The 17,538-nt window shown below is 46.0% G+C and overlaps 1 protein-coding gene across 1 annotated transcript in view; it reads left to right on the top strand.

Moving 5' to 3' along the window:
* Positions 1-14,657: 14,657 nt before the first annotated feature.
* THBS4 (thrombospondin 4) overlaps positions 14,658-17,538 on the top strand; it is an 86,007-nt gene continuing 83,126 nt past the window's right edge. The window contains exon 1 of the mRNA XM_066381684.1: positions 14,658-15,030. Within this exon, the coding sequence (XP_066237781.1) occupies positions 14,946-15,030 (85 nt within the window). The 5' untranslated portion in view covers positions 14,658-14,945. The remainder of the gene's footprint in view (positions 15,031-17,538) is intronic.

Here is a 17,538-nt window from a genome sequence, read left to right as displayed (position 1 = left end):
CACATATCAGCTATTCCCTCTTGGAAGCCCCAGTCCATCTACATCAAAATATGTTCATATCTCTCTCAATAGTTCCTGGCCTACCCGCACCTTCTGCTTCACAGGCAAGCTTCTTGAGAATTACTTTACTTTTACTATTACCCTATCTCCACTTCCTATTCTGTCATCCTCATTTCTCAAATGGCAGTGCTCTGCTTTTCTTTCATTGACACTACTCCAAATTACTTTCAACAGTCACCAATGACTACTGTGTTGACAAACCCAAGCATGGTTTCACCTCCTTATCTTGCTTGACCTCCCCAGTGTTGCTACTTTTCACCAGGCCTCCCTGACATCATACTTTCCTGATTTCTTTTCTACCTTTCCATATTTTTTTATTGATTGATTTGAGAGAGAGATAAACATCGACCTGTTTCTGTATGTGCTTGGCTGAGGATCAGACTGGCAACCTCAGCGCCTCAGGGTGACACTCTAACCAACCAAGCTATCCAGCCAGGGCTCCATCTTTCCATCTTTATTGCTGGCTTTTCTTTCTCTACAAGTCTCTAAATATTAATGTTCCTCGGTGTTCTTTCCTCATCCTACATGTTCTTCTTAGTTAGTTTCATCTACTCCTATGGCTTTAATTGCTACTTTTGAATGAATGATGCCCACACCTATGAACCTATCTCCCATTAACTAACTGCCTAATAGACAGCTCCATTTGAATGTGTTGATGATGCCTTAACTCAGGGTGGCCAAGCCAAATCATCATCTACCCTCATATCTCAGGGAGTGGCACTACAATATGCCAAGCTGCCCAGGTCAGAACCCTGGACATCAGGATGGGTATTTTGACATCTCCCTTCATGGTCTTGCACATAACATGCATTCCTTCTGCTTGCAATATTCTTACTTTCTCACATGGAGAAGGCGTCCTCATCTTTCATGACCCAAATGAAAAGCCAGCTCTTCTAGGAAGCCTTTTCTAACTCTGCGACTATAGGATGCTTTCTTCTCAGCATTTCTTTTTTTATTTCTTAGGACATATGTTTGTCACAACCTTATTCTGTTTGTTTATGTCATCTGCTTGTCTGAGGAGACTATGAGCTGAAGAACAAGAACTATGTGTCATTCACCATTGTATGCCCACTGTCTAACAGTGCTGGGCACATTCTAGAAGACTGTCAATAAATATTTGAATGAATCAGTGAATGGATACATGGTAATTATTGCTGTATAACTAATTGCATTAGTAAAAATTTTTGAATTAAGATTTCATACCTGATAAAAAAAACTATTCATTTTCATACTTTTGTCAATGATTGGATAGTCAACCTACATAATTTTTTAATTTAGAGTTGAAAGAACTGCATCTATCTAGTTCAGCTGCTTTATGAAAACATCAGGGCTCATTTGTAATTAGCAGTAAAATTTTTCTATTGACAGTTAACTACTAAAATATTTCATGTGTTCTTTTAGTTAGGTTAAACATGCCCCCCAGGAATTCAAGTAATATTATTCATTTGCTTACAAACATTTCCCCATACACTAAATTCAATACAATTCTAATCAAATTAGTCCAAATTCTAAACTCCAAGTGAATCAAATTTTAGCATATTTTACAAGTTTGCTTTATTTATTTATTTATTTATTTATTTATTTATTTATTTATTTTTGTATTTTTCTGAAGTTGGAAACAGGGAGGCAGACAGACTCCTACATGCGCCCAACCGGGATATACCTGGCATGCCCACCAGGGGGCGATGCTCTGCCCATCTAGGGCATCACTCTGTTACAACCAGAGCCATTCTAGCGCCTGAAGCAGAGGCCACAAAGCCATCCTCAGCGCCTGGGCAAACTTTGCTCCAATGGAGCCTTGGCTGCGGGAGAAGAAGAGAGAGACAGAGAGGAAGGGTGGGGGTGGAGAAGCAGATGGGCGCTTCTCCTGTGTGCCCTGCCCAGGAATTGAACCCGGGACTCCTGCACACCAGGCCGACGCTCTGCCACTGAGCCAACCGGCCAGGGCCACAAGTTTGCTTTATATCCTACTACTGCATTGCACTCTGCATCATATGTTCATAGCAAATACATTTAGACATCTGGCACTAAGTTTGGAACTTTTCTGGCACCATAATCATTGTTATCATGGGGGACATTGCAGGAACCCCCATGTGGATGGATGAATGTATTGTTTAACGATGGAGAGTAGTTACTTTAAGAAATGAGAGTTGTCAAAAACTCTCTCTGAACTTCAAGTTGTGTAGACATAGTTATTATTTGTAACAAATGTCCTCACAGTTGTATTTCTGGTTATTTTTCTAAAGAATATTTAGTTTTTAATAAAGGTATATTAAAGAAGTTTAATGAGAGGTTTTTTAAAAAATTCATTTAGACCCTTAGTGAGATTGAAAATAAGTGATTTTACACACTTTACTTCCTTCTACAATTTTTAGTGCCTAATTGCTAAAGCAAAATATCTTACAAATTTGGTGGTGGGTTGGAGGGGGAAAACGGCAGGAAGTTTTTTACTTTTCATTGCACAGTAATCAAAAGCCTCCTGCTTCATTTGCTGGGCCTTTACTTGTGCTAACTAGTTTCTAGAGAAGCAATTTTCCTGTCACCTATCAAGTACCTTCCTTTGTTATTGTGGGGCAGCTGTTAGGCTTGCTTGCTGTTTACCGGCTGCAAGCCCTTTGCCTGATTAGTGTGTGAGCACGTGGCAGAGGTACATGAGCATAGACTATATAAGGCTATGGGTGCTTGTGCTTAAGAGAGATAGGGGATTGCAGATGGCGGATTTCTCGCTTGTCTGCCCGCCACTGTGAGGGGCCATTCTTGCTATTTGTTTGCCTGAGAGGCCATTTCCCCTGCCTGTGTGCTTGTCCGCAGTCGTGAGGCTTTATTAAATGGAATAGCCCAACACTTTTTAGCTCCACAGGTTCTTTACCATCTGCCTGAATCCAATATGGACCTGCCTGGCCTTGGCCACCAGCATTACAGTTATTAACACAGAACTAACTAGTAGCCCAAAGTCTACATTTTCCAGCACTGTGATGTCAATGTCACAACACTAGAGTATAAACCATAGTTCCTTTATAGAATCTTTTTTTTTAAGATTTTATTTATTTATTTTAGAGGAGAGAAAGAGAAGCGGGGAGGAGCAGTGTAATGCTAGTGGCCGAGATCAGGCAGGTCCACACTGGATTTGGGCAGACGGTAGAAAAACTGCAGAGCCAGAAAGGGTTAAGCCGTTACATTTAATAAAGTCTCACAACAGCAGACAAGCACACAGGCAGGGAAACCACCTCTCAGGCAAACAAACAGCAAAATGCCCCTCATAGTGGAGGGCAGGCAATCTGCCATCCGCAATCCCCTTGAGCTCAAACACCCATAGCTTTACACAAGCCATACACATGTGACGCTGCCACGTACTCACGCACCATTCAGACAAAGGGCTTGCAGCCGGTAAAACAGCAAGCAAGCCTAACACAGCTGCCCCACAAGCAGGAAGCATCAACGACTATATGTGCCTTGACCAGGGAAGCCAGGGTTTCAAACTAGTGACCTCCGTGTTCCAGGTAGACACTTTATCCACTGTGCCACCACAGGTCAGGCCTCAGATCTTTAAATGTTACTAATTATCTTCTATTTCTATTCCCAACAAGAATTCAAGTGAAAAACCTGACAGAACTAATGATAACTTTATACAAATATCAATTAATAAATATGTATGAAATTTCTACTTAGTTGTGCCAAACAGCAGTAATTTGAGCAACTTTTCCTACTTCTGAAGAACAGCAGTAGCAGGATGGGTAAGCCCATCCCCAAAGTTGGGTTTGGATATCGAGATCAATGATAGTGTAATACATGTGGCAGAGGGTTTGAAAAGACTTATTACTCATATAATGAGGAGAGAGCAGGACAGTCTGAAAATGGCTTGAAAGATCAGGGAAAGGAGAATAGCTTTGGAGTTTTCGTGGTGTATAGGGAATGGGTTGGGGTGAGGGCTCCAGTGCATGGTCTAGGGCTTGCCCAGTCTGAACTTCCTGCCAACACCAAAGGCTTTCTCTTCAGGTTACACAGATGTAGGGCCAAGGGGTGGGGAGTTATAGAGCATAAAAGCTGTCAGCAAATACCAAAAGTGGAGTCACACTCTGTATTAAAACAGTTAGAATGGAAGGGAACCTAGTATATCAGTTCTCTGTTGCTACAATATTACATAACAAACTACCCTCAAATTTTAATGGTATACAAAAATAAACATTTATCATTCACATGTCTGGAGGCCTAAACAGTTCTGCTTAGTACCTGAACTCCTTCACCTGTCTGAGTCAGCTGTCAGTTGATATCAGCTGGCTGTACTTAGGGCAAACTGTATATGAGACTCTCTCTCATCCTCCAACAGACTAGCACAGACACACATGCTATCACGGGAAAGGCAGAGGCACAAGAGGAAGCAAGCCCAATTGCATGAGTACTCTTTAAGCTTCTTCTTGTGGCACTTTTGCTGAAGTTCTATTGTCCAAGTAAGTTACATGGCCAAGCCTAAAGTCAAAGTGGGAAGGCAAAGATGTGTATATAGAAGAACACAGAATTGGGACCATTTTTTTGCAGCCACATGAATGGATTACCAACATATCACCTCTTATCCTACTTTACCATGTGAAGAGAAGGAAAATCAATTCAATGAGCTGCTAACTATTAAGTGCTAGGCAGTGTACTTGGAATTGGCACTATAAAAATAAATGAGATAGCTATAGGAAGCACAGAGTCTGACATTAGGGAAAAAATAAATGAAAATTAAGTGATAAGTACAACATATTCTAATGAGGTAGCATGGAAAAGAAACTGATGAACTCTTTTACCTCCTTTACCATAGATTTCATAGTCAATTTAATCAATTTTGTTGTAATCAAATTTCTTCTTAATTCTGAGGACACAAAGTAAAGAAAGCTTCCTGAGATTTCCTAGTGAACAGCTTCATAAAAATGCAGGCTCTTTAGAGGCAAAACTAGATTGTAAGTTCTGTTAGGCTAGCTAGCAGAAAGTCATTTGATTCTTTTGTTGCTCAGTTACACTTAGTAGTCATCTAGTTTCAACCAGTATGAACTGCATGCCCAATACAAGCTATTATCCTGGGAATCTGCAAGGAATTGGGGACGCCTAGCAAAACGACTTAAAAAACCAAAATGACTAAAAAATGGTATCTGCCTTCAAATAACTTACAGTTTAGTTCTGCTTACTCCCAAGTCCTCACTGTATAAAACATTCACAAGCAGAGCTATTCCTGAAACAGAAGTTGGGACATAGTCTGGAGACCTGAAGATCTAGTCTAATTCATCTCATTTGATTATGGTAACTGTTAGATTCAGGGAGTACTGTTATGCTGGGGCTGCCAAGAGTGTAACTATTGAAGGAACAGGGAGTGCTGATAGGGCCCCTGTGAGGCTGAGAACAAAGAAGGTCAGAGACCCTTATCAGAAGTTTATGTTTGAAATTCACCACTAAGCTAAAACCGGCCCCTGTTGCTATGCCGGCCCCTATTGCTATGCTGTGTGCCACCTCCCTAGCCAATAGCTAAACTGCCACATCTGCTTCTGTAAATGCTTGCTCACTTAGGATATATAAGAACCTGGCTGTAAGTGCCAGGCACGGCTTCCGTTTGCAGCTCCTTGTGAGCACGGTGTCTCCGGACATCTTGGGAATTCGCCCGTGCGCAGGTTAAACTGGCCAATAAAGTAACATCTAAACTCCTGAAAGTCTCCGACGTTTGTTCTCATACCCGGTGGATGCAACATTTTGGGGGCTCGCCCAGGATTCTCCCTTGGCGGAGTTTTGGGTCAGAGACCGGAAGGACAGCTAGAGCTGAGTAAGTATTCACGGAGGATCCTCATTTGGTTTGGCTTTTAGGCTCCGGAGCACACAATCCTGAGGTAGTAGGTAGGATGCTGCTGGTAACCTACCCAGGGTTTTCAGAAGCGGGACGCTGCTCTCTGAAATTTGCATATTTGGATTTGTTAACTTTAGAGTGACCAGTCACATTAGGAATCCGTTTTGCGCTGCGCTGCGCTGTGTTTTGTCTGAGCTCAAATGACTGAGTTGAGTGTGAGAGAGACAAGTGTGTTCCTTGTGTTAATAGTGTGTGTTGCCTGTATCCTACGTTTTCTCATTATTCCTGAGTCATCTAGGATGGGACAACAGGAGTCTGTGCCGGGATCCCCGCTCGAGTGCCTATTGAAGAATTTTTCTGATTTCCAGAAGAGGGCTCAGGGGTACAGAGGTCTGCAGCCGAGTCCAGGTTTCCTCCGGACCTTGAGCCAGCTGGAATAGCCTGCATTTAATGTGGGATGGCCCACAGAGGGCACTTCTGACCTTCCAACTTTATTTGCTGTCAGAGCCACGGTCTATAGGGCTCCCCACCCAGACCAATACCTGTATATGGATGTGTGGGTAGATGCAGCCATTTTGCCTCCTCCTCTGGGAGGGCAGCCATCTTGCCTCCTCCTCCGGGAGGCGCCGCCGACACCAGATGCTGGCCCACGGGCACCTCCTGGCCTCATCTATGTGCCTTTTTCCACTAGTGATTTATACAATTGGAAACATCAGAATCCCCCATTTTCCAAGAAACCTCATGGACTAATATCTCTCCTTGAGACCATTTTTAGGACCCATCAGCCCACATGGGACGATTGTCAGCAGATTTTACAAACCCTCTTCACTTCTGAAAAAAGGGACAGAATAATGAGAGAAGCTGCTAAGGTGGTATTGGGAGAAGAAAGGGAAACTTGGGAGGAAAGAAGGGAGGTAGAAGACGTTCTCCCATCTTAACCTCCTACCTGGGACCCTAATACCACTGGGGGAAGGGACGCACTCCTCCAGTATCGCCGGGCTCTGTTGAGGGGGCTCAAGGCAGCAGCTAGAAAGCCAACCAACTTTAGCAAGGTAAGTGAAATCATCCAGGGAAGAGAGGAATCCCCAGCAGCCTTTCTAGAGAGACTCATAGAGGCTTATAGAGTATATACCCCTCTAGATCCTGAGGCAGAAGAGAACAGGAGACTAGTAAATATAGCCTTTGTAACTCAGGCCGCTTCAGATATTAGGAAAAAGCTTCAGAAGATAGAGGGATTTAAAAGAGAAAATAGGAGTAATCTATTAGAAATAGCCCAGAAAGTATATATATTAACAGGGATGATCCGGAGGTTGGCAGAGCAAAGGAGGTAACCAAGATCCTGATTGCTGCTCAGAAACCTCCCCCCCCAAAGGAAAAGGGGGACAGAGGAAGGGCCAAGGATAGCGAATAGACAAGGATCAATGTGCCTATTGCAAGGAGAAAGGACACTAGAAGAGAGAGTGCCCAAAGTTGAGGGCCGACAGCCAGAGGCCAAAACAAGCCCCAGAGGTATTGCTCCAAACCTTAGACTGACGGGGCCAGGGCTCCATTCCCGCCAGCTCCCAGGAGCCCATGGTCACCTTAACAGTCGAAGGAAAGCCAATAGACTTCCTAGTCAACACGGAGCCACCTACTCAGTCTTAAAGAAACCACAGGGCCAGATGCAGAAGGCAACTACTAAGATAATAGGGGCAACGGGCAAAGCAGAAGCCTACCCATGGGCCACTGCAAGAATTACTGACTTAGGTCGAGGCACCATCACCCACTCTTTCCTAGTCATTCCAGACTGCCCTTACCCACTGCTTGGAAGGGACTTATTGCAGAAACTTCAGGCCACCATAACCTTCTGACAGGAGGAAAGCCCTATAGGGAACAAAGAGGCAGAGGCCAGCATAGAAGTAACTGTCCCACTGTCTGAAGAACACTTACTTGCCACCATCCTAGAAGGTAAGGAGGCCGAGGAAGGGGTTCCAGACGCCCTGCGTGCTTGGGTACCTGAGGTTTGGGCGGAAACCAACCCCCCAGGTTTGGCTGCTCACCAACCGCCTGTCCTGGTGCAACTGCTTAGCACTGCTAGACCGGTTAGGATCAGGCAGTACCCGGTCCCAGCCCGAGCTAGACAGGGAATCGCCCGGCACTTGCAACGCCTGCTGGAGGCAGGCATCCTTTGAAGGTGCCAATCAGCCTGGAACACCTCGCTGCTTCCCATCCAGAAACCGGGGAGCCAAGACTATGGTCTGGTCCAGGACTTGCGGGAGGTGAATGCTCAGGTAGAGACTATTCATCCCACGGTGCCCAACCCGTATACCTTACTGAGCTCATTGACCCCAACCCATACCTATTATTCTGTCCTGGATTTGAAGGATGCCTTCTTTTGTATTCCCCTGGTGCCTCAGAGCCAAGAGATCTTTGCCTTTGAAAGGAATGACCCAGATAATGGACTGGTGGGGCAGTTCACTTGGACCAGACTACCACAAGGGTTTAAGAATTCCCCCACCATTTTTTTTTTTTTTTTTTTGAAGCTGGAAACGGGGAGAGACAGTCAGACTCCCGCATGCGCCCGACCAGGATCCACCCGGCATGCCCACCAGGGGCGACCACTCTGCCCACCAGGGGGCGATGCTCTGCCCCTCCGGGGTGTCGCTCTGCCGCAACCAGAGCCACTCCAGCGCCTGGGGCAGAGGCCAAGGAGCCATCCCCAGCGCCCGGGCCATCCCCACTCCAATGGAGCCTTGGCTGCGGAGGGGAAGAGAGAGACAGAGAGGAAGGAGGGGGTGAGGGTGGAGAAGCAAATGGGCGCTTCTCCTGTGTGCCCTGGCCGGGAATCGAACCCGGGTCCCCCGCATGCCAGGCTGATGCTCTACCGCTGAGCCAACCGGCCAGGGCTCCCCCACCATTTTTAATGAAGCCCTCAGCAAAGATCTGCAGGCTTTCCGCTCCTCCCATCCATCGATCGTACTGCTCCAGTATGTGGATGACATCCTCATACCTGCCAAGGACGAAGGAGAGTGTGAAGAAGCCACCTCCGACCTGCTTCAAGATCTCAGGCGAATGGGGTATCGAGTCTCTGCCAAAAGGCCCAGATTGTGACACAAACTGTAAGTTATTTGGGGTATAACTTACAGGGAGGGCAAAGGATATTGTCCAGCCAGTGAATTCAGACGGTCTTGCAGATCCCCGAGCCTACTAACAAGAGACAGGTACGAGAATTCCTGGGTGTAGTCGGATACTGCCGACTGTGGATATTAGGCTTTACAGAACTAGCTAAACCCCTGCACGAACTGACCAGGGGTAAGGAAGAGCAGCTCACATGGACAGATAAGGAGAAGCAAGCGTTCCAAGCGCTGAAAGAGGCTCTGGCGGCTGCCCCAGCTTTGGCCCTGCCAGATCTGGCCAAACCCTTTCAGCTATTTATAGCAGAAAAGGGAGGGGTAGCTTTAGGGGTACTGAGCCAGAAACTTAGACCGTAGAAGAGGCCTGTCACCTATCTGTCCAAGAAACTTGATCCTGTAGCCTCGGGATGGCCAACATGTCTGAGGGCACTTGCTGCCACCTCCATACTAGTCAAGGAGGCTAGTAAATTAACTTTAGGGCAGGACATCAAAGTCATTGAGGAAAACTACGTAGAGCAAGTGCTGCGAGCACCTCCTGACAGGTGGCTATCTAATGTGCGGCTAACGCAGTATCAGGCTCAGCTGCTGAACCCTCCATCTGTACAGTTCCTCAAAACTGCTGCCCTGAACCGAGCGACTCCACTTTGGTCCACAGTTGCAAACAAATCCTTGACACAGTGACTGGCTCCTGCCCGGACTTAAGGGATCAAGCATACGGGAAGGCAGACCTGACCCTCTTTACTGACAGGAGCAGTTTTATTAAAGATAGACAGCGACATGCAGGGGCAGCAGTTACCATGGAAAATAAGGTCCTGTGGCAGAAAGCACTGCCCGCAGGAACATCTGCACAAAGGGCAGAGCTAAGAGGACTAACCCGAGCCTTACAGATAGCGGAGGGAAAAGTTGCCAACATCTACACTGACAGCCAGTATGCATTCGCCACTGCCCATGTCCACGGAGCCATATACAAGGAGAGAGGCTTACTGACAGCAGGGGGAAAAGACATTAAAATCGCAATGAAATTCTTGCCCTCCTAAACGCCATTTGGCTACCTACCAAAGTTGCCATCATCCACTGCAAAGGACACCAGAGAGGGGACTCGCCTATTGTAAAGGGTAACAACCTAGCAGACTCAGCTGCAAGAGAGGCAGCCACTGGGCCACAAGAAAGCCTTCTGCCATTGCTGCCTAAGCCAACGCTACCTCCGGATCCTAGATATTTCCCAGAAGAAGAGCAGGAAGGGATGCAGTTGAAAGGGAAGAAAAATCAGCAGGGATAGATAGAGCTTCCTGACTCCCGGCTCTATTTACCCCAGGGAATAGTAAGAGAAATAGTAGGAAGTATTCATACTAGTACTCATCTAGGACAAAACAAGCTAGAACAACTTATCAGGAAGTATTATGTAGGGCCCAACATCAGGGATATTGTCCACTCCATTGTCTTGAGGTGCAGCATCTGTGCCAGAGTAAATGCGCAGAATAAGAAGCTACCCCCCTTTGTGAGGTATCGGGGGAAAGCTCCGGGAGAACTGTAGGAAATAGATTTCACAGAGATGACCCCTAGGAAGTCAGGTTATAAGTATCTATTAGTATTAGTAGACACCTTCTCAGGATAGGTGGAAGCATTCCCCACGCGAGGAGAGGCTGCTTCCACAGTCTGTAAAGTCTTATTAAGGGAAATCATACCTAGATATGGCATTCCCCTAGCCCTAGGATCAGACAATGGACCTGCATTCATATCCAGGATATCTCAAGAATTAGCCACTAAGTTAGGTATTAATTAGAAATTGCATTGCATTTATAGGCCCCAAAGTTCAGGACAGGTAGAAAGAATGAACAGGACTCTGAAGGAAACTATAATTAAGCTGAGAGGGGAGACCAGCGAAAACTAGGTTGAGCTCCTCCCTTTCGCCCTTTTTAGAACCAGATGTACCCCCCTATCTCAATAAATAGACCCCTTATGAAATCTTATTTAGGCAACCTGTGCCCCTTGTACCTCGATTGACCAGAGGGGAACCAGAGATTTCTAATCATAATTTCCTCAAGTCCTTGCAGGCCCTGCAACACATCAGAAGCGAGGTGCAGGCCCTCCAGAGATCAGCCCAATCGAATGCGGAACACAGCTCCTGACTACCAGAGCCACCAGAACCTAGACCAGGAGTCTCCAAACTATGGCCCGCGGGCCACATGCGGCCCCCTGAGGCCATTTATCCGGCCCCCACCACACTTCCGGAAGGGGCACCTCTTTCATTGGTGTTCAATATCTACATCCTGTGCTCCTGGAGTACTGTATGTGACGGCAGCGGCACCACAAAGTGCGGCGGCGCTTACGTACAGTACTACTTCTGGTGAAGCGGGACGCATGCATCACGGCTCCTGAAGCACGTCATATCACTTGTTACGGCTAGCAGTGACAAATATGGAACCAGGCATTGACCATCTCATTAGCCAAAAGCAGGCCCATAGTTCCCATTGAAATACTGGTCAGTTTGTTGATTTAAATTTACATGTTCTTTATTTTAAATATTGTATTTGTTCCTGCTTTGTTTTTTTATTTTAAAATAAGATATGTGCAGTGTGCATAGGGATTTGTTCATAGTTTTTTTTATAGTCCGGCCCTCCAACGGTCTGAGGGGCAGTGAACTTGGCCCCCTGTGTAAAAAGTTTGGGGACCCCTGGCCTAGACAGTGGGTGTGGATTCTCAACCACTGACGGGGCAACCTTGAGCCGCGGTAGAATGGACCGTTCCAGGTGATCCTGAGTACACCCACAGCTATTAAGGTAGCTGAAAAGCAAGCCCTACTGGATCCATCTCTCCCACGTGAAGCTGGCCCAACCACCTGACGAAGGATCTCAGAGATAGCAAGTCATACGGACCCCTGGAGAGCCTCTAAAGCTCACCTTCTCCTCCACTTAGGACTTTTTATTGTTTACCCAGCAAGGGACTAGAGTTACAGGGATAAGTTTTAATCAGGACAGCAGATAGCACAGTTATGGCACAGAATAACACCTAGGATAATAATAACCCCATAACTCTCCAAGCTGACTTATCAAAGTTCTTTGAAGACAAGTTCTGTGATTCACCAGCAGCTTGGAGACATTCTGATTCAGCCAGGAGCCCTCTCGCTGATGATTTGCCTAGCTCATACACCTTAGGTAATAGGTGTAACCCCAATGTAAAAAAAAATAGGGCTTTATAGTATACTCCACACTATGCTTGCCCTGAACCCCCTTTCGGACGGCGTCGCATATACGGGTCTCACTCAGATTATTTTTGTAAAAAGTAGGGTTGTGAGACCCTAGTCAGTGAATTTCAATGGAGTCCACCTAAACCAGGAAATATACCTCGAGAAGCAAATAGACTCCCTAGCCGAGGTAGCCCTTCAGAATAGGAGAGGGCTAGACCTCCTCCTCCTTCAGCAAGGAGGACTGTGTGCTGCTTTAAGAGAAGAATGTTGTTTTTACGCTAACCACTCTAGAGTAATTAGAGAGAATATCAAGATACTTGCAAACAGATTAAAGAATAGGAACCTAGAAGAAGACAGCCCTAGCTGGTATGCCTCTATGTTCAAGACTTCTCCTTGATTAACTACCCTCATATCCGCAATTGCTGGACCCCTCCTATTATTATTTTTGGCTCTTACCTTTGGACCAATAATCCTTAATAAGCTCCTTGCATTCGTAAAAGAGAGGATAGATGTAGTAAAGTTAATAGTTCTGTCCCAACCTTACACCAGTCTCCCCACTGATGAAGAATCAAGGGTTTGATTTATGCCCAAAAGAGATGGGGGAATGTTAGATTCAGGGAGTACTGATATGCTGGGGCTGCCAAGAGTGTAACTATTGAAGGAACAGGGAGTGCTGATAGGGCCCCTGTGAGGCTGAGAACAAAGAAGGTCAGAGACCCTTATCAGAAGTTTATGTTTGAAATTCACCACTAAGCTAAAACCGGCCCCTGTTGCTATGCCAGCCCCTGTTGCTATGCTGCGTGCCACCTCCCTAGCCAATAGCTAAACTGCCACATCTGCTTCTGTAAATGCTTGCTCACTTAGGATATATAAGGACCTGGCTGTAAGCGCCAGGCGCAGCTTCCATTTGCAGCTCCTTGTGAGGACAGTGTCTCCGGACATCTTGGGAGTTCGCCCCTGCACAGGTTAAACTGGCCAATAAAGTAACATCTAAACTCCTGAAAGTCTCCGCCATTTGTTCTCGTACCCGGTGGATGCAACAGTAACACTGCTGGAAACAAGTATACCCTGTCTCCTCAGTGCTCTCATATGTGGTGTCTCATTCCATACAGTGACTTTAGTGTAACGAGGCATTAAATGAAGCCTGGATTAGAATCATATCAGACCTCGAATGAAAAAGAGCTTTGATGGATAACTCGTAAATCTCCAGGTCATTAGCTGTAAGGAGAACACTAATTGGTGAGGGGTTATTCTAGCAGAGTTTGGAAATAAGCTGATGATTAGTTCATCTTCCAGCTGGTGGCAGACTGCTTCTTAAACTTGGAAAGAAATTCTTTGAGATATAAAGATGGATAGTAATACTTTTCTGGATCTTCTCTATTAGTCTATTTTGTTTCAGAGGGAAAGTTTCCCCTTGTGCTGACATTTTTCTAGTCAATCCCCCTTATTTTTAGGGGGCTTTGCCCAGGAGGAAGACTAATTCCTTATGCTCTGTCCCTCTCTTTCAGGTTCTACTCCCGCACTTTTAAACTGTCACAGGGCATCTTCTGAAAGGGTAGAATGGAAGTAGGGAGACAGAAATGAATTGAAAGTAAATTTTCCATAAAGCACCACTATCCTATAAACCAGGGGTCCCCAAACTTTTTACACAGGGGGCCAGTTCACTGTCCCTCAGACCATTGGAGGGCCGGACTATAAAAAAAACTATGAACAAATCCCTATGCACACTGCACATATCTTATTTTAAAAGTAAAAAAAACAAAACGGGAACAAATACAATATTTAAAATAAAGAACAAGTAAATTTAAATCAACAAACTGACCAGTATTTCAATGGGAACTATGCTCCTCTCACTGACTACCAATGAAAGAGGTGCCCCTTCCAGAAGTGCGTGGCAGGGGCCGGATAAATGGCCTCAGGGGGCCGCATGTGGCCTGCGGGCCATAGTTTGGGGACCCCTGCTATAAACGGTTCTGTCAGATGGATTCCTTCAGATGTGTTTTATTTCCATTAAAAATGCAAAAACTCTCAAACGTTCACTGTTCAGGTCTCAAAACTTGATTGGAAAAATATTCCACATTTGAGGTATTCAAGAAAACCTTGAAGAAATGAAAGAAACCAGTTGCTCTAGAGCCTTCCAAATTTATTCAGAGCAGGTCCCAAAAGCCTGTCCAAAAGTTCTTCTAAAACAGGAGTAGGGGGAGGGAGGACTGATGATGCCTAACGCTAGCGGGTCAGTGTCACTTTCTTCCTCCCCCTTTCGTCCCTTTCTTCTTTCTCCTCCAACTCCATCGTGCGGGCCTCTCACCAGCTCTCTGCTGCCCATCCTCTCAGCCCCTCCCCCCACCCCGCCAAACACCCTCGCCATCGAGGCTGCCTCCACGCCCACCCGAGGACCGCGAGGTCCAGGGCTCTTACGTGTCCGCCCCCCACGCTCCACACTCCGGCCATCCCCACTCCTCCCAGCAAAATGGAATCCCAGCCAAGGGGGCCGCCCCCGCCTCGGCCCTCCTCCTCCAGGACCCGCTGGGCCATAAAGCCCCGGGCCGCGGCCGCTCAGCCCAGCCGCAAGCGCACCACTCCGCGGAGCGCGGGAAGCAGGCACCGGCCCCGACGGCAGCCCGGGACGCGGGTCCCGTACCAGCCCAGAGCGCGCCCCTCCACCTGCGCCGCCTGCTCGGGGGTCCAGCCAGACACAGCGCCCCGCCCGGAGACACCGAGGCAGGGGAACGCTGCGGTCCCGCGGCGCCCGCGGGGAGCAGGAAGAGCCAACATGCTGGCCCCGCGCGGAGCCGCCTTCCTCCTGCTGCACCTGGCCCTGCAGCCGTGGCCCGGGGCTGGCGCCCAGGCCCCTCAGGGTAAGTGGGCTCGGGTCGCGCCAGGGACCACCGGCCCCAGGCCCTTCCCTCGCGGAGTCCGCCGTCCCGCTCTCCGCGGCTTCCCCCTTGGGGCGTCGCTAAGCATGTCTCTGTTCTGGGGGGGCTCCGGGACCCGAGTCAAAGCATTCTGTGATTGAAAGCTGTGCATGGAGTCTAGAATTTCTGAGATTCCACTACCCAGCGATGAATCCAACAACACTTGGAGAATTTTTTCAGTCTGTGTAAAGATGCGAGTTCACTTCAAAGCTGACCCCCACACGGCCCTAGACAGGAGTAAGACGAAGCCCGGTTCTGCTCCCCGCGTCTCGGTCCGGCTGGCCCGCTTCTCTTCTCTTTGCCTTATAAATCCTTCCAGGTGGCGGGAGCGATGTTCACCCAGACAGCCTGGGACCCACAACCCGGGAAAGGCGTGGCATTATTCTGTCTGCCCAGCCACTCACCTTTTTCTGCTCTTAACTTTGCTTGGACCCCAAAACCTCCTTAGGGAATCCCTTGATTCCTGAGATAAACAGAACAGGAAGGGTTGAGAAATCAGTCTTTCTCTATGAAGAAGTAAAAAATCAATAAATACAGTAATTGAAAAAACACCTGGATAAACCTCAAATCCTTTGTGAGATGGGGTAAAAACGATTAGGCAGAAAGCACTTAAGCTAAACAGAAATTTTTGTAAAGGCCAAAAGGAAGAAATTATTTAGGCAAAAAAATATCTTGCTGACCATCTGTTTGAAATTGGTGCCCGTGTTGATTTATTACCAAGGAAATAAAGCTGGGAGACACAACTTGAAGTAAGTTATTCCTCAGTAAGCCAGGATAAAGAAAGTCTGTGAGGGCATTCTCAAATTCACTGCAGTAATCACCCAATTAAACTTCACCAAATAACTCACTTTGATTCCAGACCAGGCAACCAGAATTATCGTTTCAGGGGGTGCTTTACCACTTTTAGTTTGCATTGATATATTTGAAATGCTATAGTCAATAATATTTATTTATTGTGACCTTGCTTCTAGAAAGGTAAGAGAAATTTTTTTAATTGAATTGACATGTAATGTTATATTAGTTTCAGATGTACAATAAGTCCAATTAATATCTATCACCATACATAATTACAAAAATTTTTTCTTGTGCTGAGAATTTTTGAGATCTACTCTCTTTGCAACTTAAAAAAAATTTTTTTTAAGTGAGAGGAAGGGAGACAGACAGATTTCCACATACAACCAGACTGGGATCCACCCAGCAAGCCCCCTACCCTGCCGAGATGCTCTGTCCATCAAGGGCCATAGCCTACAAGGAGCCATACTCAGCCCCGGGCCCAACTTGCTAGAACCAATGGAGCCATGGCTGCGGGAGGAGAAAAGAGAGAGGGGAGAGGGAGGTAGTGGAATAGATCGTCGCTTCTCCTGTGTGCCCTGACCTGGAATTGAACCACATACATCCACATGCCAGGCCAACACTCTACCACTGAGACATCCGCCAGGGCCGCAACTTTTCAAATAACTTTCATTATTAACTATAGTCATCATGCTATACATTACATCTCCATGACTTACAGTATTTATTTTATAACTGAAAGTATTTTTCTTTTGGTCCCCTTCACCCATTTTGCTCACCCACCCCCAACCCTGATCTCTGGCAATAACATATCTGTTCCATAAGACTTGTTTCACTTAGCATAATACCTTTTGGGTCCATCCATGTTGTCACAAATGGAAAGATTTCATCCTTTTATGGCTGAATAATATTCCATTATATATATATATATATATATATATATATATATATATATACACACACACACACACACACACACACATATATATACCATATTTTCTATATCCATTCATTCATCTGTGGACACTTAAGTTGTTTCCATATCTGAGCTATTGTAAACAATGCTGCAGTTAACATGGGGGTGCATATATCTTTTCAAGTTAGTGTTTTGTGTTTGTTTTTTGATAAATACCCAGAAGTGGTATTGCTGGATCATATGGTAATTCTATTTTTAAATTTTTGAGGAGCATCCCTACTGTTCTCCACAGTGGCTGCACCAATTACATTCCCACCACTGGTACAGGAGGGATCCTTTTTCTGTACGTTTTCACCAACTCTTGGTGTTTATCTTTTTAATTAGCCTTTCTAACAGGTGTGAAGTGATAGCTCATTGGGGTTTTGATTTGTATTTGTTTACTGATGTTGAACATCTTCACATGTACCCATTGACCATCTGTATGTCTTTGGAAAATGCCTATTCAGATCTTCTGCCTATTTTAAAATCCAGTTGTTTGGGTTTTTTGCATGAGTCTCATAAATTTTGGATGTTAACTCCTTAGCAGTATATGATTTGCAAATATTTTTCTCCCATTCAATAAGTTGCCTTTTCATTTTGTTGATAGTTTCCTTTGCTGTGCAGAAGCTTTTTAGTTTGATGTAGGCCCACTTGTTTACGCTTGTTGTTGCCATTGGTGTAAGAAAGGAAACTTTTTAACATTC

The sequence above is a fragment of the Saccopteryx leptura genome, chromosome 4 (genome assembly GCF_036850995.1).
Source record: "Saccopteryx leptura isolate mSacLep1 chromosome 4, mSacLep1_pri_phased_curated, whole genome shotgun sequence".
Lineage (NCBI taxonomy): Eukaryota > Metazoa > Chordata > Mammalia > Chiroptera > Emballonuridae > Saccopteryx > Saccopteryx leptura.
This window is presented reverse-complemented; position numbering and strand designations above follow the sequence as displayed.